Source organism: Lycium ferocissimum, chromosome 9 (assembly GCF_029784015.1).
Source record: "Lycium ferocissimum isolate CSIRO_LF1 chromosome 9, AGI_CSIRO_Lferr_CH_V1, whole genome shotgun sequence".
Lineage (NCBI taxonomy): Eukaryota > Viridiplantae > Streptophyta > Magnoliopsida > Solanales > Solanaceae > Lycium > Lycium ferocissimum.
This window is the reverse complement of record NC_081350.1, coordinates 12188447-12212875: the sequence shown is the minus strand read 5'-3', so window position 1 is coordinate 12212875 and position 24429 is coordinate 12188447. Positions and strand designations below refer to the sequence as shown.

The window sequence follows — 24429 nt, the reverse complement described above, 5'->3', positions numbered from 1 at the left end:
TAAGGCTCTTACATAGTGATAATGTTTCTTACATCAAAATGAAAAATTTACATCTTAGGACTTGAGCAACTTCTTCCTAAAATTAAACTTGGGATGTGTAACAAAACATATCGAGAATCTCGCATTTGATTTTAGTGCAACCAAGTGTGTGTGCAATCCTTGAAATCGTTCAAGCATTTGAACTGAAACCTCCATGTTGGCACGTACTTTATGAAGCAATATAAATTCAGAATAATATACTGATTGATTGTGGTCAAATTAGAGTCCTGTAGTCTAGTGTCTCTGTTGGAGGAGTAGATAGGAAGTCCCGCTAATATTAAAAATGCAATTGAATGCGATTTCATTGGCAATTTTCTATCAGGGGATGAATTGTCTGTTTCACTTAATTTTTAGATTTTTTATATAACATTTAGTCAGCTCACACAACTTTGAAGTAGGCTCAAATGTTTTTCCAGTAAGAGCAACTTTTGGAGATGTATCCTTTTCCAAGTAAATACTGAGTTTAAGACTGAAATAAACCTTGACTCACTTGTTATAAGGTTTGAAAGCAGCGTATATGAAACTTATGAAACTCAAATTATGCAAATCAGCTCAAGCAAACATTGAGAACAAAATAAAAAAAATCCCTTTTTGAGTATTTGCACATCGTTGCATGATTTAAGGCTTCCTATAGGTTCATGTTATGTTTTTAGATTTGTGGGTATGTTTGTTTTGGGACTCAAGGGATCGGGGGTGTTTCAGCACATTTAAAGCAACTTGGATAGTTGCAGATATTTGCTGGTCCTACTTTCCTTCTTTGCAATAGAAGGAAAGGGAGTTGTGACCGCGAAGGTCTAGCACGTTTGGTCATTGCAACCGCAGGAAAAGGGATCGCGACCATGAGGGACAATAGCCTGATCAAATCAGGTCAAGCCTCTTGCACGAACCATGAAGACAAGGTCGCGGTCACGATCCCAAAGACCTGAACATCAGTTGCATGTGAAATTTTAGCAGGTTCTAAACAAAGAATTAAAGATTTTTGCGCAACAGCTTTTGATCTTGAATCGCAAAAAGGTGGAGTTTCAACCCCATATTTGAGGTTGATTTCTTACGTTGGACTTCCGATAATTTTCATTGAACCGCGATTTTTACATAAACCCAGAAGGAGAAAATTGGACTTTTAACATAACAATTAATATCAAAATCATATATTAGTTACAGAATTGAATGCCTTAGCTAGTGGGTAATGCCTGCACGTAATTTATTTCATATTTTGACCCGTCGACGCAAGAGGTGATTTTAAGCTAACCAATAGTTGATTTTGACCTCGAAGTCTCCTACAATTATAAAATTAGTTCCCCTACACTAATTTGAATTTAGATCCCAGTCTAAAGGAATATAAAAAATACTATAAGATAAACCAAATTTGTCTTTCATATATATATATTTCCGCGTATAACGTGGGTGATCCACGTTGTATCCCAACTTTTTTTTGCAATGTCAGAATCACAAACGAAAAAAATAATAATATTTTTTTGTATAACGTGGATCCACGTTATACAAAATTATTTGTATAACGTGGATCAGTCCACGTTATACCTTTCATTAATTTTTTCTCCCCAACGTTTTACAAATAGTTTGTAAGACGTTGCCTCTATTTAAATCATATTCGGCTGTGTTTTTAATAAAAAAAATTTATTGATTTTTTTAATTTTTAAAGCATATAGTTAATTTCAGTGATTAACTCAAATAAATATTTTAACACATGCAATAATTAAATATGTGTTATATATGCGAACATAAATAAAAAATAAAATATAAGTTAAATAAACGTCACACATTAATCGAGTAATAAATGTTAAATTACATACTAACTATTAAACGGCACAAGACATGTTATATATTCTTGGAAGATTACATAAGGAAACAACAATCGTACAACTTAAGAAAAAACATAAAAACCAACAAGCAACAACAACTACCGATTTTACGTCGGGCGCCGATTCTTGTTATGACCTGTTTGCTTGCACGTACTACACTTTCTAGCCATGCGAGCAGGAGCTATATCCATTTCATTCCTCCTTCTAGTTGTAGTCCGCGCTCCTGAAGTTCGCTCGTATTCAGTGTTTGCAATTAAACTGAAGGGAGAAGGTGGCCAATATGCCTCATCACCCTTCGACAGAGACTTTATGGATATTTCTGCCCTTACCTTCGTGTGCAAATGTCAGAATCTCAAAGACCCCTTCAGTTGCATTGTATTGTTGCATGTCAGTATGCTTTAGGGACCTCTCCCAGTATTCATCAAACTTCTTTACAACAGTGCGCGGCCAAAACTTTTTATCCACAATCAACAAATCAGCAAGGGTGCTTCTCTCAACAAACCGATCAACAAGATTTTTAAACGTATAACGGACCATGGCAAAGAACGGGCAATCCACGAGCTTTCTTCAATAAACCGCTATAATACTCGGAGACATTCGTTGTCATAGCCCCCCACCTATGACCGTTGTCCTTATGCAATATCCATTTCTCCTCCGGAAGAGATTTTAACCACAGATGCGCTGGAGGTGACATTGTTTTGATTTGTTCCATCCTCATTTTATAATTCTTCTCTCTCGGTGCTCTCGTCGCCAACCACATTAGCTTCTCAAGGTTACTGTTGAGGAACTTTTTATTTAAGTTGCTTTTCAAATGCCGAACGCAAAACCTATGGTGTGTGGATGGTGGTTGTAACCAATCATGTGTTTGGACACATTGCGAGATGCCCCGATGACGGTCGGAAATACGTCCACCCTTGTCTCTTACGAACAATATGTCTCCACAACAACACAAGGAACCACGTCCAAGACTCAAAGCTCTCACGTGCAACAATAGCATATGCAAGTGAAAAAATGTTATTGTTCGCATCAATTCCAACAGCAATTAGCAGTTTTATCTCATACTTACCGTAAGATGAGTACCGTCTATTGAGATGACAGGCCTGCAATTTTTGAATCCATCGATGCTTGGTTTATAAGCCCAGAAAAGAAACTTAAAGATGTGTTCACCTTGCATTGTAGTTGATTGGTGCTCCCACTCAACAACGGTCCCCGGATTGAAATATTTTAAGGCGGCATGTATCGGGGCAATGTCTTGAAAGAGGTTTCAAAATCACCAAATACCATTCCAATAGCTTTCTTACGCCCCTTTTGTGCTTTTCTATAACTAGGAGTAAACGTATGCAATCCTTTTATTTTTTGCTGAACTGACTTAATAGTGATGTATGGATCGACCATAATATATGGTATCAACGTAGTAGCAATTAGGTGACTGTTCAAATTGAAATGATCCTTTCTGTAATCATCCGTGAGACAACTGCGGTGGAGAACCGCTTTGCCTTCCACATACCACTTGAAATTTCTCTAAAACGGATCATCCACTCACATCCCAACATATGACGCTTGCAAATAACCCTCCAAAATTTACCTTTGGACTGATCACAAATGAACTCTTTCTTTTCTTTGAGACAATATTGTCTCAATGCGCCTTTTATTTCCTGCTTGTTCTGAAATAACATACCTAATTGCATAATACAAGGAAAATTATCAACCCCCTAAAAATGGGCCAACAAATAAAAAGAATATTCATTGCCACCATACTAAACTGATCTGATAAATTCAGGTTTTTTACAATCCCAAAGTGCAAATCGAACTGGATCGTCATCTCTCATGAAGGCAAAATCATCCGGGCCTTCTTCTGTGTTATCCAAATATGGAATCGCATTAGAATGGTAGCTAACGTTACCATCACTTCGAGTAGTAATGTCTTCGCAAGAATGACCATCATCAGATGAGTGATCATCGTCTGTTTCTGTGTGATCTAATGGGATATCACTATCTGACTCATCGGAGTGATCATTAGCTACATCATTATTACTCACAATTTGTGTGATCTGAGTTAATACGGGGTTTCTTCAAAATCGTTACCCCTACAAACATAGGAAAATTCAAGGGGTTCAAATCTCAGAAATAATTAGTTAGAAGTCTCCTAGTTTAAGCGAAAAAAACATCGTTATATTTACCTTTCTGTAAATGACTCCACTTGAGTAGGGCGATATCGAACTATACTCCCGCCACCTAATTCACTTGTATCTGGAGCACTACTCGGTCCAGGAATATCACAGCTCTGCATAGTCCAACCAAAGTTATGTGACTGGCTACCAACTCCTACCATTGTTTCTTGTTGAAGTGTACCTCTTTGAAGCCCAATATTCATAGCGGGAAGATACGTAGTACCCCGAATATCAAACTCATCGTCAGTGGGTGCTTCAATATTAGTAGAGCGTTCAACAGTTGCATACATGTCAAGTGTCGCTATACTGATATGATTGCTAAATATATCAGGACTTCGAAGAAATAAGGATAAGGAGTCATCGTCCGAAATAAGAGTTTCCTCGTAAATGGGAAATCCCCTAGCCGTAATTGATGTTGGATATCGTCCGTTGATAACCACCGAAAGGTTAGGATCGATTATGGCCATTTTGCTTATGAAAACACGTTGTAGACGATCGTATTTGAGGGAAATTAGAAACCTTTGTACGGCTCCCGAACGACGGTCATATCTCACTGAACCATCTTCGTACACAACTTCACCACCCCAATATAAATTAACTCTTACATAATTTTCCGCCATATTATTTTCAACAGAATACAAATGTAAAAATTAATGGAGAATGCAAGAGAGAAGTGGAGAATTCTTGAAAAATGCGGTCTACAAGGGAGAAGTGGAGAATTCAGAGAGATATACAGAATACAAATCTTAACTGGTATATAAAACAAATGATTCACGGACCTTTGAATGTCATAATGCTGATGTTGAAAAAATATATTTACTGTTTGATTTTACGAATGCATGCTTGATTTGACGATTGCATGACGATTGTATTGCATGCATTCGCGCTTTAACAACAAAAATTTTACAAATTATTTTACTATTTTTCTTTTACAACTGCATGCGTGATTTGACGACTGCAAGGATTCTTTGGCGTAAAAAAAATTTCAAGAATCAATTGCATGGCAGATTTGACAACTGCATGCATTCTGCGCTTTAATAACAAAAATTTTACAAATTATTTTACTATTTTGCTTTTACAGCTGCATGTGTGATTTGACGACTGCAAGGATTCTCTGGCGTAAATTTTTTTTTCAAGAATCAATTATTGCTACGTTGGCCGGCCAACGTTTTGCAAGCAACAAAATGAATTGTTGCAAAACGTTGGCAGATTTGCAGTAATTGATGCATGAAACTTTTTTTATGCACGTTTTAGCTGAGAATCCATGCAGTCATTAAATCTGCCATGTAGTCGTAACATCAAGAATGCAATTGTTTTTGTTGTAAAACATTGTCAAGCATTCAAATCTAACCTTTATTTATTGTAAAACGTTGGCAAGCATTCAAATCTAACCTTTATTCAAAACACAATATGTATTCTTGAAAGATTACATAACTATTGAGATTTGAGATAAATTCAATAATTAATAAAAATTCAATTTTTACAGTGTCCCTTTTTTCCCCCGGTGCCACACATAGTTTGCCGGCGCTCTCGTTTTGATCTACGTTGGTGAACCTCCTCTTGTATCACACTCGCATCCTGTAAATGCCATAAAAAATAGAAGTTATTTTTGTATGATTGGATTCGTTAGATAAATTTTCTTGACAATTACTTTGATTGTCTACGTAAAATCGGACAACATCTACTCTTGCTGTAATGGACTTCCTCCAATACCATATACCAACACAAACAACCAAAGCAACCAAGACAAAACACCACATAATAACCACAAGTCACCAAATATTTTTAATTAAAAGCTCTTGTGGCTCTAAAGTCTGTACATCCGTGGGAATGTGTGAGGATCCAACATCAAATGCCATGGAAGACTATGAAAAATAAATAATAGAGACACATAAGGTAGCCATTACATTAATGAAATTAAACAAGATACAAGCTATTTGAGTGGTTAGAATACTCACGTCGGTAAAACTCAGTCTCCTCCCAATTGAAGAGCTGCGTCCGGTGAATGCGGAGTAAGGCCCCTCGGTCATCCCATAAGAGTCCCCGAACACCAACCGTTGTTGGCCATAATTGCGAGGCTAATAGGCTCGACGATGTGAATGCTCGAAAAAGCCCTCGGCTTCTAATTACGGCGGTGATTGGACCTCGGGAGCGTACGTCGATGAGCCGGACATACCAAAATCTATTATTGGGTAATATGCGTCATCGGTACGCGCATCGTTGAGCTGGGCATATATTGATCAAAACGAACCTCTTCCTCGTAAACCAATCGGTGATCCACGGACCTCGACCCCGTCCATTTACACGATTGGCGTCCTCTAACACGCGCTGCAGATCTTGGTACATTAGGACGTTGATGACGAGGCACTTGCACAGTAGGCGGCTCAACATACTCTGCCGATGGTGTATAATTGGGAGCGAAACTCAACATCGTCCCCAGAGAGGCAGCAGCCATGGACTCTGTATTAATATGGCTAAACATCTCTGCTATTTCCTTCACTTCATTAGACTTAGTTGGATCTTGGATAGTCTCCTGAGCTAACCTGTACGATTCTTGATGTCCTAAAGCCTAAAAAAAAAATTAAATTAAATTACAAGATTTGATAGTGGTCTAAGACACATAAAGACATCAAACATCTAATGGAATGTAATGTACGTACTAGTGCCTCATGCCTGCCTGCCATGTGTTGGTATCCTCTATGCACATTATGCGTAGGATTTCCTATGAAATTGCGCGAGTGACGTCGATACCAACAAAAATATATAATGACTGCGGGTCTTGAGTTTCATACTCGGCCAGAATTACCCTTTGTCGACGATTTTCCCACAAAAAGTCCGTTTATGCAAAATTTTGTTAATCCTCCACTGTTATAGCATACCGCTTGTCACATTTGTAATGATAAGGATCAATCTCAGCACATGGTCCCAGAATATGTTGCTTCCTACCGAACTATCTGAGAACGCGGTCTACCATGTGCCACTCTCGATAGATCCCACAAATAAGGGAACTGCGCCATCAAATAACTCGGCCACGCCGACACCCTCGGGAGTCCATTAATGATGGCCTGCGAATAAAGGCTGCCACACAAACTACGATAGAAAGAACATAAAATTACATGATAATAAAATAAAAAAAATTACACATAAGCGTAACTATTATATCAAAACGCCATTAACAACCATAATTATGATAAAATACCTGACCATCATTAGGTTGTCCACTATATCCTGCATATGGGTAGCACAACGATTGCCTCATTTTAGCGAGCTTTACGATGAGTCCACTTTCGTGCAAGAGCCGTGTGTGGTGAAGGGTGGCCTCGGGGGTGGCTCGGTAAAAAATTAAATCCCAAGCCCAAACCTATATTAAAATTTTAAAATAAATACATAAAAACCTTATAACTATCAAATAGGACAACCAAATAAAATTATATAATTTTAAAGGTCACGTACACTTCAACGAAGCGCGGCATAAACAAGTATACAAATATGACAATACAGCCGCTCCCTAAGCTTGTCTACTCATTGCTCGAAGGTCACGCATGTCAAGCAAATAGTCTAAATTAAGTAAGCCACCGGACTTATCCGGAAATATCGTGCCGCCACAAAGCCATAGCAAGTACAACCTAACCCGCTGTTGCACAACAATTTTTGGGGGTCGATCTGTAATGTCATCTAAGCCTCTAATATATTCAATTAATTTACTTAGTTCTAACCTAGTAACACCATTAAAACAATCCAGACCGGGTGCCCAACCAATAAGCTCATGGATTAATTATTGTCACCCAACAATACTTATATTTCTAGCATTAACATCATTCAAGGGATTACCATCAACAACCATGCCAAACATGAGCTCAATATCTTGTAATGTGATGGTCGCCTCACCCGTACGCATGAAAGGTGTGCGTCTCGACGCCTCTCTCACTATAAGTACATGATGACCGCCTCATATGATACACATCCTACCTCTACTACTCCCCTAAATGCACACGGGTCAAAGTAGTCAAGGATGTGAGGATGAAAAGGATGACGCTTCACGTGCTTCCAAAATTCGGTATCCGCGCGGCGTGGAAACAGGCATCCGGTCGGTCCTCTCAAGGCACCATCCCACACAGCCTGTGATCGATGCTTCTCCTGAAGTGTTAACACATCGTACACTTCTGGCCCCGGATGTACGCATACCCGTGGAAGCTCCATACCTTAGATAAAAAAAAAAAAAAAAAATTAAAGTCCAGATCAAGCTATTTGGAGTAACTTACTATTAAAAAAATATATTATTCCAATTTCGAGCGAGAACAAATATGCCTTTGGCTAGATAAAGTCAACTTCCATTCGCCTTTTATTTAAAACCATGATAGTGGACCACATTAATACCTATAAGGTATAGACAAAATAATTGTCCAATCACTTAGACTTAGGTCCCATATAATAAAGCATTATCATGACATTTTAAGTATCTTTTTTTTGGGCTACTGAGGCATCAATTAAGTTTCACTTTTCTGGCTATATAAATATCACATTAAAGGTACAATGAAAAATAATTAGTTATTCAGATCTTTTATATAACAATTCACAAAAATAACAGTAACATAACAACAAATTTCTTCAAAAGTGCTACTAAACAACTCAGACCTTTTATATAATAATGCTTCTAACAATCATATCTTAAGGTCAAATTAAAATAACACAAATAAGACAAACATATATCTTATAAGTATTAAAATAACACAAATAAAAAATAACAATTAAGATATATAAGACAAACGATGATATTCTACATCTACTATAAATATACAATATTATATGAGCTAGAAAAAATACCTTAATTTAGATAGCAACAAAAGATAAGGATGAAGAAGTTGCTCCAAAAATTAGACTGTAACACAAGGTTTAAAAAGAAAATAAATGGAGGAGAAGGAAAAGGAGAAGGAGACGGAGGCGAAGATGAAATTCTGCAACTTCAAAAGGATGGAAGAAGAGGCGGAGGAGAATGGAGAAAAATTAGGGCAACAATGCAGAATGAGTCGTGGTCAGTACTACGTTTTACAAATGTATGTTGTAAAACGTGGACTGATCCACGTTATACAAAATTATTTGTATAACGTGGATCAGTCCACGTTATACAAAAAAATATTATTATTTTTTTCGTTTGTGATTCTGACATTGCAAAAAAAAAGTTGGGCTATAACGTGGACTGGGATATAACGTGGATCAGTCCACGTTATACCCGTTTTGGTATATATATGAAAGGCTACCCCTTTTGGTTTATACTGTGTATTTTTATACCCTTTAGGCTCCGGTCTCAATTTGGACCCTGTCATTTGTGATTCTAAATTGGTTGAGACTTGAGATCAACCGAGATCGTTTCAGTGGACTTCATCCAAGTAAAACCTTAACTCTTAATTTGCTCGTTTTTTCTTAAAAGCACAATGTACGTATATGTGTTTGCATTTAACCTATCTTATTCATGTTGGGGGGCGAGCATGAGCTTGGTCTAACTAATTTTGAAGCTTTATCTGACCGTGAGGGCCCTAACATATGTATCGGTACTTCTATGATACTTTCAACAGTTTACCTTATCTTTGTGATATTTGTTTGATTGTGTGACGCATTCTCACACTGTTAGCAAAAACACACAGCGTAGGCACGATGTATGTTCTCAAGTGTAGTCAGCCAGCGGTTGACTCACTGTGAGCGCATTCATGGCCCCAGATTTGGGTTTGAGCTTGAGCGATGACTCATGGAATCACAACTTTAGCAGTTCATCAGCATGTAATAATGTTATGTCTACTTCAATTACCTATATTCACAATCAGTTTGTTTTACTTGTAAATCATGTATAGTCATAGCGTATGTATACATTAGCGCCTTCTAAAGACTTTCTCCGGAGGTAGGCTAAAAGAGCGAGTCGATGATCTTACTGGGACTTTTAGACTCACAATTACTGTGTGTGCACAGGTCAGCACAATGATCCAATTGCAGGGAAGTAATTCCAGCTTTGCCTCACTGTCATTCGGGAGAGGTGAGCCCCCTCTAAACCGGGGATGCACCTTCTTCTATTAGAAAACAGATTGGCTACTTATTTAGTGACATCATTCTGATGATTCTGATGATTCTGATGTGAAGTTAACAGAACCACAATTTAAGTAGTCACAGAAGTTCAAATAACAACGAGAAATCTTCATTTTAGCCTCAAATATATTAGATAAACATTTACCTATCAAAAGGGGGAAAACAGGAATAAATGAAGCAAGGACCTCGACCTCTGCGTAATACGTGCATCTAATCAAATGTGAGTGAGACAGTATCTTTCAACAACTTTTTTTCTGAGATTTTGGTTGCAAGTGCAGCCACTAAATTTAAAGACCGACTCTCTCATCTCCATACATTCGACAGTTCAGAATACAGATCTACTCTATATATCGCCATTAAAACCCTGTAAGCGAAAGGATAGAAGTAGGATAACCAGGAGGTAAATGCACTTGACTGTAGTGTTGAAAATGCAAGATTGCAAGTAGCGTGACCTGCACTTATCACGCAAACTTGAGTATTGGACAATTTTGATCAATACTTCCCCAAGTTATTTACCAACCGGTCAAACTACCATTTAACGCAAATGGAAGATTAAGATGATATAAACTGGCAAGCAAGCAAACCTCACAAGTTTCTGATTTTTCCTTCGTGAGCTAACTATGACAATAAGCTAATAGATGGGGCGTGATCATCAATAAAACAATACCACATTATTCTACCCGAAAGGGAAAATTTTCCAAGGAAAAGATGTTAAAGAAGTAAAGAACGACATCATCATTTTAACAAAACAAAAAATTTAAGGTACGACTTTTTCTATACAATTGACGTCGTACATAAAAACATGAACTGTTACATTCTGGAAACTACATGTGGATCATAAATGAAATAGGAGTGAGAATTCATATAGCAGTTACAATTACATCATAAACCAAAATTATTTTACATTGAGAAGGAACAAATAAGAAAGAATCAAATAACTTGGAAAACTATCTATTACCTTAGGTGAACATGATGCTCCGACTTGTTAGTTGTGTTTGCAGTTAGAATACCTCTGTATCCAGGTCTCTCCCAGCTTTAGAGGCACGTATAGCTTTGCCTTTCTCTAGTTTGGTCAAGATAAATAACAAGAAAAACATATCAAGTCCCTCGCATTAGGAAGAGGCAAGAATTAGCCAGAGTCCACAACCTCTGTAGCACCATTCAGGCTGTGAAGTGGGAAACACTTTTCCAAGTAAAATAGGTCATCTAGACCTTCCTCACAAATTAACCTTCATGAATCAGATCCTTGGATATCAGTGCAATCCTTTGTTTACCACTATCAGACCGGAAGTTGTCACTTTTGAATCCAAACTGCAAACAAATAAGTCCAAGAGAACATTTAGTGAAAACGACATACTCATGAGCCTAAACTAGTGCTAATGGTGAATCTTCATCCTCGTGGTATGAGCACCAAGGTTGTAATTACCTCACTTGGACTATCAGGTGGGAACCACCGAAGCAACACACCAAGGTGAACTACAGCAGGTATAAGCTTGAAAAGCAATGGCGTAGTCACCTGCCAAAACATTTGTCATAATTCAGCTAGAAAAACATAACTAAGGACTGACTGTGAATAGAAAATGATTTATTCTTCATATGCAAGCATGGAGACCCTTTCATTTAAGATAGTACTTCTATTTTGATTTCTCTATATCTTGCCCGCACATGCTTCCACTCGCACACGAAAACTATTATGGGAAGGCGTGTGTTTGTTCAAATTTCTTGCAAAAAGTGAAATTTTTTGGATTGCAATGTTTTTAAAAACTTCCAAAAGATTTTTTTGCAAAAAGTAGAAAAAAAAAATTGAATTTAAAGAAGTGCTAGGAGCTGGATTTTCACACAAATCTATCCACTAAAAAATCTTTTAAAAAAAAATTAAAACTACTCAAACACATTGTCAACTTACACAAACTTCTTTTAAAACCTTTTTTGGAAAATGTTGGCCAAATGGCTCCTAAGTTAATGTAAAATGCTAGAAAAGGACATGAGTATCCTTGCAATGTGCAAGTTTCCCCCAGGTATCCTCGATTGTAGAAGCATTATCTCTCTGTAATTGGTACTAAGAGACTGAGAATAAGCTGTTAGCACCCCTTTAGTGTACCAACGATTTACGCATGGATAGTTTAAAGAAATTAGGAAGTAGATTTTTTTAATTTTTCTATTATTTATGTTCCTATTTCTTTGTAGCAGTCATTACAGTAAAGAGGTTATTCCTCCAGATTCTCTTTTCAGTTTTAGTAGGAATTTATTTCCTTATTATTAGGTAGGTGGTTAATACTTGTATTTAAATGTACTTGAATTCAATGGAAGGTATGCAGAAAATTATCCAGTTTTTGAGTACTTAAACTCAAGAGATTGCAGGTTCTCTCTTAACAAACCAGCATTATAGTTCGGAAAAAGAAATCATTTTCTCCTAATTCTCTCTACGTTAACTCTGATTCTGTCTTACATCGTCCCGTAACTCGATCCATAACTGGGGAAGCCTTCACCAATAACAAGTAACTCAATATCCGAACATCGAAGTAAATAAGAGAAAGAAAAGAGAAATGTATTATGGGTCCTAATAGTCAAAGATAACTATATAACTCTAACATGGATAAGATTTGCAGCATCTTCCAGTACTGAGACCATAAGGAGATAAAAAAGAAAGCCAATAGCTCATACCAGACTGAGAGCTGTTGTCCCTAGAAGCAGCAGGTACAATTTACCCTGAAAGTTGTAATCATACATTCATCCATCAAACAAATGAATTCCATAGAAGTGCTGGGGAAGATATTTATTTTGAAAGTAATGGCAGGCAGAAAGGATTTAATGTGTGAGTTCTCTTTCTATCCTATCAGGCTCTTTCTAAAGTTGGATAGCAATCAGAAAATCCTGTCGCATAGAGAACAGTAGTATCAATTACCTCAACCAGATGAACATTAGAAGCACGACTGAGCAAAACAAAAGCGAATTCTCCTATTTGTGCTAAAGACATTCCAACCTACAAAATGTCAATCTACCTTTGTTAACAAAAGTCAGTTACTTATACAACAAAAAGTTAAAACTAAATAGAGCAGTGGAGTCATACTAGCAGTGAGGTTTTGTTGTTGTAGCCAAAGGCTTTAACAACTGCAGAAGTCACAGCAGTTTTAACAATGACCACTAATATCACTGATGCGAGTAGGATATCAACATGGTTCCAGAGGAAATGAACATGGATGAGCATCCCAATACTGGCAAGAAAAAGCGCCGCAAAGAAGTTGCGTATGGGTTCAACCTGCATCAATATAAACCTTAACCAGATGTACCCAGAAGAGAGAGGCAGAAAGAGTATAAGTCCTATCTCTGCACTAGATTGTACGACAAGACAATGAGTTGGTCTTTTTGAAGTGGACCAAAAAGAAACTTTTATTCAAATATCAGATAGGCTTCACGATCTTATTTCCTAATGCCCATCGATACCATGATTGCTTCTTGTCCCTATGTTTGTAATGGCAAAACAAATATCATAATGAAGTCTTACTTGTTCAAGAGTATGTTGGGCAAGATCAGTTGTTGAAATCATCACTCCAGCAGCAAATGAACCCAACTCTAAGCTTAGACCTAGCTTATCACTACACTGAAATTGTACAAACAATAGAAAAAAATTATTGATAAGAAAAATGTAAAAAAATTAGTTCTTCGTGTGCACCAAAATAACCAAATTCAACATGCACCACTAAAAAATTCAAGAATTAAAATAATATGCACTATATAGTGAACACGTTATTAAAGCACAGATTAGTAAACATGACAAAGAATTTGGAATAAAAAAGCAAATTGATTTTGGAAAATTAGCAGACCAAGCATGAACAAGCTGTTCGGAGCTCTTCTTAACTGCAGCACAATTGAGGAGCTATTTGTGAAGAGCTAGAGAATTCTGAACTAGAAATATGTTGGCCATATGAACATATCTTTGTGAAGAGCTTTCTAACAAGGTTTCAATTCAAAAATGATAAAAACAAGCACATCTAACATTGCAGACATGTTGAGGAGGCCATAACAAATATTTACTCCAATTCCAGAAGTCCTAGTCCTGAATCTTTCTACCAGGGATGTAAAGAGAGGTTGGGTCAGCAAGAATTAATGCATAACCAGAAACCAGAGAAAAGACAATCCAAATGCATATTTTGTTACACAAGTTCGAAAGAGCAGAGTGATAGAAGAATAACCAACCCAAGCTACAAGGAGGCAAAATGCCACTGAAGCCAATTGATACAGTTCATTGGTCTGCAAAAACCAAGGACATAATTAGAATTCTCAGAAAAATCATAAGTACCACCAGTAACCACCATGCCCACAAGTAGTCATGAAGATCTCATGAAAACTGACAAACAATGTTCATGGAGCAGTTTCAGTCCAACCTAATTAATGGGCCAAGCAGTACAATAAATGTGCGACCATATAAATGAGTCAAGCATGCAATAAATGTGCGCTGTACTTTGTAGAGTAGGTTCTTAACTGATTCTGTACGTTCTACAGTCTAACCACACCTATAAATAGGTGTTTGGCGTATTTTGTGAAAATTCAATATTCTCTCTAATTCTTCCTCTCCCAATAGATCTAAGAAAGTGCTATTGCCTAACAGAGGGACTTTTTTAAGTCAGGAAGTTCATACCTGTGACGATAAGCTTATCATCAGCTTCAGGAACCATGGCACACACTTCCGTGATAATATTGACAGAAAAGCCAAAAATAAGAGCAACATGACCAACCTGGCTGATAGATGAATCAGTATAATGCAACAAATAAGTAGGATTGGTGCAAATAACGTCAAGGAAGAGTTTCAAACAATTTAAAGAATCGAAATTCCAGAAGTACTAGCTTAGTGCCTACTTCCCCCAATCCCACTTTCCACATTTCCCACAAGTTTAAAAATGGAGGACAAACAATACAGTGGTACACCAGTATTGGTATAACTATAGTACTCCTTCCGTTTCAATTTATGTGACCCCATTTGACTGGGCACGACATTTAAAAAAGAGTGAAGACTTTTGAAACTTGTGGTTCAAAATAAGTCTTGAATATTTGTGTAGCTGTAAATCATTTCATAAAGTGAATTTGTTTCCAAATTAGGAAAGACGTCATTCATTTTGGCACGGACTAAAAAGGAAATAGGTTCACATAAATTGAAACAAAGGGAGTATATATTATGTAATACACCACTAGGCAGTAAGTACAGTCTATGCTAACTACGTAATAGAATCAACCACCATCATAGGATACAAATGGAGTTATGTTGGTGTCTACTAGAATACCATAAAGAACTGGGGCACGTTGGAACTGACAATTCTGCTGAAATGCAATCACTCCAAAAAGAATTACAAAATTTAGTTGCATAGATAAATTTTTCAAAGCTCATTCCATTCAAAGTAAGTTTCTCCTTCACAAGGGTACCAAAAACAGTCCTCTTTACATGAGACCGATCAATAAGTATGTCATCCTTGCAAAACCATGCTAAGCATTTAGACGTTGTTCCTCATTTCACAACTAACAACAGTGTAAAAGCATTGCCTCTCAGCAAAAGTGTATGACAAAATATTAAGGATGCCAAAGCTACAGAATTTAGCACCAAATACACAGAAATACAAAAGCCTTGTTCTCATTTTAATTGCTCTGTGCACTATTTAAATTATTAAAGTGTTCCTTCATTCTTAAACTCTGTACCAGGTCAAACACCCTCACATAAATTAGGACGGAGGGAGTATCTTTTTTATCGTTACAATAAAGTCTATCTATAGTTTTCAAGAGACAGAGTCTAAATTATGTCTGAGAACACTCTTTTCCTTCCACTAAGAAGATTCTAAAGAGAAGGAAAGCAAACGGAAATCAACTAGCTTCTACAAATATACCTGACCTGCACCAAAGCATGTACAGAGAGGGAATAGGAAGTGGTCCAAGTCAAATAAGCAAACTTACGACTTTGTCATGGATATTAACCCTTGCAGAACATTGGACGTGCCTCCCAAGATTGGAAGCAAAGCAAACAGAAGACCTACAGCACAATCCTGAAAGAATGAGAAAGTACCTGGAATTTAGACACAACGTTCCTGTTCATTTGAGGGAAGGAAATCTATGAAGTTAACTCTGATCTATTCTAATGTGGTGATATCTTATGGGTGAATAATTAATAGCTTCACCGGGCTCCCCTAGTTTGATGTTTAGTGAGTGTTATTCTTGTGATGATGAAATAGTGGTGAGACTATATTTTCTTTTTGTGACCTTGAATTGGCCACGTGCCATTTAGACTTCTTTTCAACAATATTCGACTAGAACTTCAAATAGTAAATATCAATCAAGTGCAATAAAAACCCAAAATAGGTCTCAAACCATGACACTGGTTACTCATGCAAATGGTAAAGAAAGAAGGATGCGCAGGATATGAATCAGAGGACAAAGCACCTGCAAAATAAGAATGCCAATTGTAACCTGGCCGTGAAGTGCATTTGTACTATTCTTTTCCATCAAAAACTTCAACACCTATGGCAAAGAAAAAGGTCAGTTACCATCAGAGCCTCCAGAGTGCACAATACCCTAAAGGAAATGTAGACTGGATATCGACAGGCTTACCACTGCTGTAGAAGACATTGAGAGAAATGCTCCAACGAATACACCCTCTGAAGGTTTACCGCCACACAACTACAAAATCATCAAGTTGCGCAAGTTTATATTGCTATAAACGGGGAAAAACTTTTGGCATACACTAAACATAAAGGATGAGACATAGTACTGGTTTGGATCCGAGCAACTTTCTCCTATCTTACAACATGTATAGGTGTCAAACTAGTTAAGAAGCATGTTACAGTCGCATGGTATACATCTTCTTAATGCTCAACAATTTATTCAGCTGAGCTATTAAGCATAAAATGAGGAGCGAAAACTTCTACATTTTAATTGACAGTATTGTATATATTTTCTGTTAGTAAAATATAGAATGCTAATTAGATTTCACTAGTTCCATTATTGAACAGAAATAAAATTTTACACGTTAAAATTTACCAACAGATTTCCCCCTCGTAAGATAACTACAGCATTTTGATACTTTTAGTCTATGAATTGTACCATTTCATCAGAATATTTTATTGCCACATCCGTTTTAGAGGCAACCAGCCCGAAACTATTAGTCCCAATTAATTCTCTTCGCCCTGTGCACTTCAGGGTAGCAGTATAGCCAACAAGTTAAATCTGATTGGAGGAAGAATAATCCATTCCATTTAGCAGGAACGTTTCATTAATTGACTCTTGAAAAGTCAGTGGCATTACGGTTACTGAAACTAAGTTGCTAGCTATTGTTCCAATAGGGAAGTAAATTCACAACAATGTTTGAGAAACAATTTGTTTCACATAAGATACATGTGCTTGCTAGTGATTCACAACTTGTTGATCAAATGCACTAAGCTTCACATGATGCATTCCCTGCACGGCAATGCATCACATCCAAAGCATATGCTTATTCATCAAGTGACAATGTGTAGTTCACAATCTTAAAGAAAGTTCCTCTGAAGACTAACACTGTTATATGGGAATGAATGTTGGACCTCAAAGGCACAGCGTATCCGCAAGATGAGTGTCATCAAAATGTGAATGTTTAGGTAGATGTGCACTTATACAAAGTTAGAAAAGATTAGACAAGATCTGAAAGAAGGTGAAAGTTGAATACACGTGATAAAAGAGAGAATGTTATTTGTGATGATTTATCACATCCTACCTAGACATCCAAATGAACCAATGACCAATTTGAGGGTGTTAAATGGGGACAAGGTAGACCAAAAATCACATCAAAGGAAGTTGTCTCAAAAAGACTACAATCATTCGAAATCCTGGTAGACTTAGCAAAAAAACAAAACATAATAGAAGTAAAAAGATCCACATATGCGGTATAGGCAAATTAGGACTAAGACTTTTTCATGGCGTAGATTTACATAAGGTTCAATGTTTGGTAGAGTCTCTTTAGTTTCTTTAGAGATATGAACGTCACTGTAAAGTATAGAGAGCGCTTAGTGTAGAACCCCAAGATTTGAATATTGAAATGAAATGGTAAATGGAGCAAAATGGGTATTGAGGATTCAAATAGCTGGAGAGCTAGATGGGGATTAACCCATAGCTTCTTGTTGATGAGAAAGATGAGTTGGTCATTATTGATTAAGAACCAAAGATGTAAGAGCAAAGCAGCCCCGTCCCCCCCAAACATAAACCTCCCACCCTGCTTAGGCACCAAACTTTGCAATCCTTCCAATACAACACACATTAACACTATGTTTTCTAATTAGATGATCAATGCATAGAAACAACGCAATCATTAGAAAGGTAGTTATTAAATAAAGAGAAAAGACATCATTTGACCCTTGAACTTGGCACGAAAACTCAGTTTGGCAACTAAACTTAACTTGTATTTATTTACCCACCTTAACAACTTTCATCTTAATTAAATACAACCCCAAATGCTGACGTGGCAAAAAAAAAGTAAAAAAATAAATAAATAAGAGAGTGAAAAATATAAAAAGGTGGGCCCGCTGATATATATATATTATTGTATAATTAAAAAATAAAATAAAAATAATATATAATTAAAAAAAAAAATCAAAATGCACCCCCCACCCCACCCGCTCCTCTCCACCCCACCCCACAGCCCCGGCCCTCTTCTTCACCAAACAACCCCGCCCCCACCACCATCTTCTTCTTCACAACCCCCACCCCACCCCACAGCCCCGCCCCCTCTTCTTCACCCCACAGCCCCGCCCCCACCACCTTCTTCTTCTTCTTCACAGCCCCCCCCACCCCACGCCACGCCCCTCCCCCACCACCTGTCTTGTGCCACAACCCCCACCCCACGCCCCCGGCCGCTCCCACCACCTTCTTCCTCCTTCTTCTTCTTCACAAATTCCTCTTTCTCTCTATATTCTCATCATTCTTTTCTTACCATTTTCACCATTTTTTGGTTTCTTGATTTTGATTTTTGTTTTCTTTCAAAAATAAAGTTATGGAATAATGATTATGGAAGAAATGGGGTTGCTAATAATAATAATAATAGCCAACAATAACAACCAAAATAACCAATTTGGACGAATTTGAGAAGGAATGGGATGAAATTTGGTGGGGTGATGATGGTGGTGGTGGTGGGTGTGGGTTAAAGATGTGGGTGTTGTTCTTATGGGTGGTTATGGTAGGATGAGGAGAAAGAAGAAGAAAGAGAAAAATAAAAAATGAAGGGTTGGTAATTTTTGACATGGCAATGACGTGGTGAGGACGACGAACTGAGCTATGTTCAATCATGGCGGCGGCGGCGGCAGCGGCGGCGGAGGTGTGGCGGCAGCGGGGGGGTTGAGGAGAAAGAAGAAGAAAGAGAAAAGGGGGAAAGAAGAAGAAAGAGAAAAAATAATAAAAGAAAAACAAAAAATGAAGGGTTAGTAATTTTTGACATGGCAATGACGTGGCAACGACGTGGCAAATATGTGGCAATGACGTGGCGCGAGTGTAATACACCTCCCATTGTGAGAGTGGTATTATTTTTTCAGGGTGGTAAATAATTGAAATGAAAGTTGTTAAGGGGGGTAAATAAATACAAATTAAGTTTAGTTGCCAAACTGAGTTTTCGTGCCAAGTTCAAGGGTCAAATGATGTCTTTTCTCTTAAATAAATAATAAGAAATAGCGCACCTATAGTCATATAAAACCCAGACCGCATAAAAAGAAAATTTTAGACCTACCGAGGCTGTAATTCCACATAGACATATAAAAAGAAGAAGTTGAAGTAGGCCTCCAAGAACTGCAACTGCTCGAACAATACGAAGCTAGATAAAATACAAAAATCAGAGTCAGCCCACAGTTTGTATAGCATAAATCAATAATGATTGCAGAGTTATATCAAGAAAATGAAAATGAAATATGTAATGCTTTTTTTATTTTGCCAACCTTTGTGGTTGAGAACTCTAGCCCCAAAGCAAAAAGAAGAAAAATTACACCGAACTGAGCCACTGTCTCAACCTATAAGCAGAAACAGGTCCAAAGTGACATAAAACTTGATAAATGAATTAAAACCAAAGAAGAAAATTACGCTAAATTGATTATTGATAGGTAACTATCTTTCATTCAATTGCTAAACATCATTGATACTGTTCTTAATTGCAATTATAGAACCCACTAAGTTGAAACGTTCTTTGGAAATTGGACGTCTCCATCATCTTCCGTTTTCCAATGATTTAGAACCCATATGATCTGATTAAGCTAACAAAATTGAGATTCTCACTTAAGCAGGCCTAAAATTGTGAAAACAGGTCATTCCACATTTCTTATCAAGTACTACAAGCTCAGGTAGAACCTTTGGACTATAGCAAAGAACAACTCCACTGTATTAGGAAAAGAAATAAACAAACAATAAGATCCTTTCTGTCAAAGCTACATACTTGCACCATTTCACTGACAAAATTAAAGCCTCCAGGTCCAACAATAGATCCTGCCAGTAGGTATCCAGTTATAACCTGAGAAATATGAATTAAGAATCAGAAATTTGAATGCCTTGCAACAATGAAAAAAGAACGACAGAATGAAGAGAGACCAGTCATTTTCTTTATCAGTAATGAAGACAAACTCAGTTAAAGATAGTGATCCAACCGGTTGACCGGCACAAGCAAAAGCAATTCCACCACATGTTGCAGAGACAATGACCACTACCAGATCTGATATCAACCTAAACATTAGACATGTCAAGCAACAGTGAGCCACACAAATGCTTGTCAGTTTCCATATGAATGTAGAAAGCTTACCTCAAGTCTAACTGTAAAACCGGATACTTGGACTTGAAATTAGAGATGATAAAGACATTGTCCTGAATAACCAAAATATCAAGCATTACATTCCAAATATACGGATTTTTATTTTCAAAAATCATAACCAGCAAACAACACTAAAAGCTTACCTTCCTATCTATTAATGTTGGGGTTTCCTCTGCTCCATGGTCATTATCAAGTTTGAAAACATGATGAAGTTGAAAGGATCTACAAAGTAATTGAACAAAAATACAAAAATCACGAATCAAGGAGGAGCTGAACACTGTAGAAAGTTAACTTTTTTTTTTTTTTTTTTTTTTTTGAGTAGAAAGTTAACTTGTGAAAATAAACGAAGCATGTACTTGTCCTCTTTCTTCGTGTCATTTTTCTTGGGCTTAACTCTAGCCACAGTTTCCAACACCGCCTGAAAAAGAAAGGGATAAAACATTGAAGCAACACACATTCAAACAGCTATACACTAGAAAGGAGTATCAGCACAATGGTATAATAGTTATGAACGAGAAATACCGATCAGAATGATGGGTATAAGCAATTTAAATATATATAATCTTATTACTAGGTAAACCAAAAATATGCAACAAGTTAAAAACCAGTAACAGACCTCAGCAGAATAAACAGAGGAATGAAACTTATATACCTGAGTGTAAACAGCAAAAAAGACATCATTAAGTTGTTACAAGTTATAAGATACTCCATCCTTCCCAATTCAAGTGTCTTACTTTCCTTTTGGTCTGTCCCAAAGAAAGTGCCTCTTTCTATATTTAGTAAGTTGGCAATTCATACATCCTACATGGCAAGTTTATAACCACAAGATTCAAATAACATTTTAGTACATTTTACACATCTTTAATTTACGGCCACAAGATTCAAAAATCTCTCTTTATTTCTTAATCTCCATGTCCAGTCAAATTAAGACACTTAAAATTGAGACGGAGGGAGTAAGTAATTAGTTTTATTCTTCAGAACCGGCTGAGGACTAACCATGATAGCAAAAATAAGTGGTGAAGCATAACAGAAAGGCTATTTCCCAAACACTAACTGATGGAGACAATGATACTGTCTGTATCAAAGCCAAATTACGAGTTCGTGTTCTTTCATTTGAAGAAATATTATGATATTTTACTTATCCAATATATCATTCTTAAATCTACTCCCTTTTCATAGGAAATTCTTTAATTTTTTTACCTTTGGGATGACTTTGGAGTCCCACCGAGCACCTCTAATACATGAATAACTCTACCACGACAGATTGGAACAAGTAACCTTCTTTAATGGAATAATTACACATAGCAATTCAAACAAAACTTATAACAATCACTTCATAGAATATAAATTCATTGGGAAGGAGTGGAGAGATAATGTAAGATGTGCACACCTGCTGCTCGGCCACACTATTATTGAAGCTTCCCGCATCATTAGCTGCCAATTAAATAAGAAAAATACATCGCGCAATCCGTAAATAGCTGATTTTTTTTTCTACTTTACCAACCTTCCAAAATTGCATATGACAACTACAAAAGCAGATCTTCATACATATTACTCCCTCCGTTCATGTGGCACCTTTCGGTTTTCGAGATTCAAACTAGTCTTTCTTTTTTCATATATTTTAAATTGTCAATTATTGTGATTTATAGTACTTTTTACGTAGTTTCTAAATATGTAAATTGTATTTAAAAAACTTGAACATTACATGCCCCAATTCACGGTTAAAATAAACTTTTGTCTCTCGAAATCCGAACTATGCCACATAAATTAGGATGAAGGGACTAATTTATTTATTTTTACTAGATACAGCAATTAATGAAACTATAGACAAGGTCGCATCAATAAACAAAGTAGTCTATCTGAAAGCAGAAAATGAAGATTTACAGAGTTTAAACTCATATCTCCACTGTGAGTAGTTATAGGTTGTAAAACGCTGTGAGCAAGTTTATATAAAGGTGTGAGTAAATTGAAACCTTGATCATTTTCAGCGAACTCTTTTTCGAGAGCTCGATCGATCATATCAGCAAAACTATCCTCTTTAGGTCCACTGCTCACTTCACTACCTCCTCTAAACTGTTGATCTGGAAGCGCAAATGCAAGTGCTAAAGCAGAAACAAAAGCCACAGAAATAGTAGACAACTTGAGCTTTATAAATAGGGATGATCTCCTCGGACTAGTACTCATTGCACGCCGGCGGTATTTATTAACACAGTTTCGGTGTCGGTTTGTCTCTTTCCTCTACTCCGCTACTAGTTTCAAAGTTGTACATATATGTTTTTAGTATGTGGAACACACACTGACACACTACACTGGGTGTTGAAAATGAAATGCGAGACAAGAGGGACATAGATTGAATTTTCTAGGAAAAAGACAGTTGGAGGATAAATTAAAAAGTAACCATGGTTAGATTTTAACCACGGAAAGTCGTTTGGTCTGAATTATAATTCTTGGATTGATTTATTATACTTGAAAAATGGGATAAATTAATATCTAATTTGATAGGATAGGACGGGATATGATTAAGTTTGGACTAAATTTATACTTTATTTGACTGATTTATTTCAGAATAAATTTATATCTTCAATCAAATAAAATATAAATTTATATCCAAACGCATTCTAAGATAGCTGACCTTATCCATGAACCAAATGACCCCTAATTGAATTAATGGACAAAAATGAAAGGTGATAATCAAGACTTTAATAAGGATGATTAAGACAGTTGGGGGTTTTTTTTCAGGCGACCATGTGTAAGATGCCAATATTATAATGCAATTTGGCCCTATTTCATAATTATAAATAAATAAAAAGCGGTTGAGCAGAAATTCAATTCATGTCTCATAGGCATGATGTGGTAGTTAGAAAAAAATCGGTGAATCAATTTGTCCGCTATGAAGATTCCAGTGAGTAATTGATTTTTTTGAGTTACAATTAATATTAACACAAAATTTAATCTAATACTAACCTTTTTAGATTTAAAAGTTTTATTTATGGGTATACGCAGTCAAATTTCTTCTTTTTTCCTCGGAGAGAGGGGGTTGACTAATTAATTTTTCTTTAGAATTTATCTAGCCAAAGTAAAAGAAATGAGGATCAAATTAATAGACTTATCCAATAAACTCTCAATCAATCCCCCAATAGATTTTGGCTGGTAATTTAGTTTGTTGTTCGTTACATTATACACGTAAGATATTTGAAATGAAACACAAGAATTTTTTACAATTTGTAAGACCCTTTTCCAATTCAAATTACGACGTGTTATGTTGTACCATTTCTGCTAAATCCTTGATAATTAATGTGTCAGAGAAGGATATTAAAGATGTAGTTTAGAAGTTTATCCGGTGCAGTATCAATCAATCCCTTAATAGATTGGACAATTAATATGCAGTGACTTGGGTATGAATATGCAAATGTGAACTTATCTTAACCAGTAAGATATCTTTTTTATTGCTTAGACCACCTCATAATACAGGACTCTTGCCTTTTAAGCAAGGGGATTTAGAGAGCAGGGAGGGTGTTCACCCGAACATCCT

The 24429-nt window shown here is 36.6% G+C and overlaps 1 protein-coding gene across 4 annotated transcripts; it reads right to left on the bottom strand.

Annotated features, from left to right (window-relative positions):
* Window positions 1–10861: 10861 nt before the first annotated feature.
* Window positions 10862–23204, bottom strand: LOC132029644 (K(+) efflux antiporter 4-like). Of its 4 annotated transcripts, XM_059418943.1 has the most exons (21): window positions 22871–23204; window positions 22630–22635; window positions 22288–22331; window positions 21254–21315; window positions 21041–21119; window positions 20889–20950; window positions 20737–20812; window positions 20529–20603; window positions 20038–20109; window positions 19833–19916; window positions 16697–16765; window positions 16529–16606; window positions 16046–16134; window positions 14745–14841; window positions 14303–14356; window positions 13611–13706; window positions 13176–13364; window positions 13011–13088; window positions 12770–12814; window positions 11532–11621; window positions 10862–11416 (listed from the first exon to the last, which is right to left on the bottom strand). In XM_059418943.1, exons 1-21 carry the CDS (start codon window positions 23079–23081, stop codon window positions 11330–11332), a joined length of 1743 nt encoding a protein of 580 aa, XP_059274926.1. In that variant the 5' UTR covers window positions 23082–23204; the 3' UTR covers window positions 10862–11329. The 4 variants fall into 4 exon arrangements, with proteins under 4 accessions (XP_059274926.1, XP_059274922.1, XP_059274924.1 ...); XM_059418939.1 differs by adding an exon at window positions 21550–21698 and having other exon boundaries at window positions 21229–21315; window positions 22288–23203; XM_059418941.1 differs by having other exon boundaries at window positions 21229–21315; window positions 22288–23203.
* Between the last annotated feature and the right edge of the window lie 1225 nt (window positions 23205–24429).

Coding starts and splice junctions, on each gene's coding strand:
- LOC132029644 (XM_059418943.1), bottom strand. CDS start 23,081: ATGAGTACTAGTCCGAGGAGATCATCCCTATTTATAAAGCTCAAGTTG. Junction 21,316..22,287: donor ATAGTGTGGCCGAGCAGCAG/GTGTGCACATCT, acceptor TTTCTTTTTCAG/GCGGTGTTGGAAACTGTGGC. Junction 13,707..14,302: donor TTTGCCTCCTTGTAGCTTGG/GTTGGTTATTCT, acceptor GTACAATTTCAG/TGTAGTGATAAGCTAGGTCT.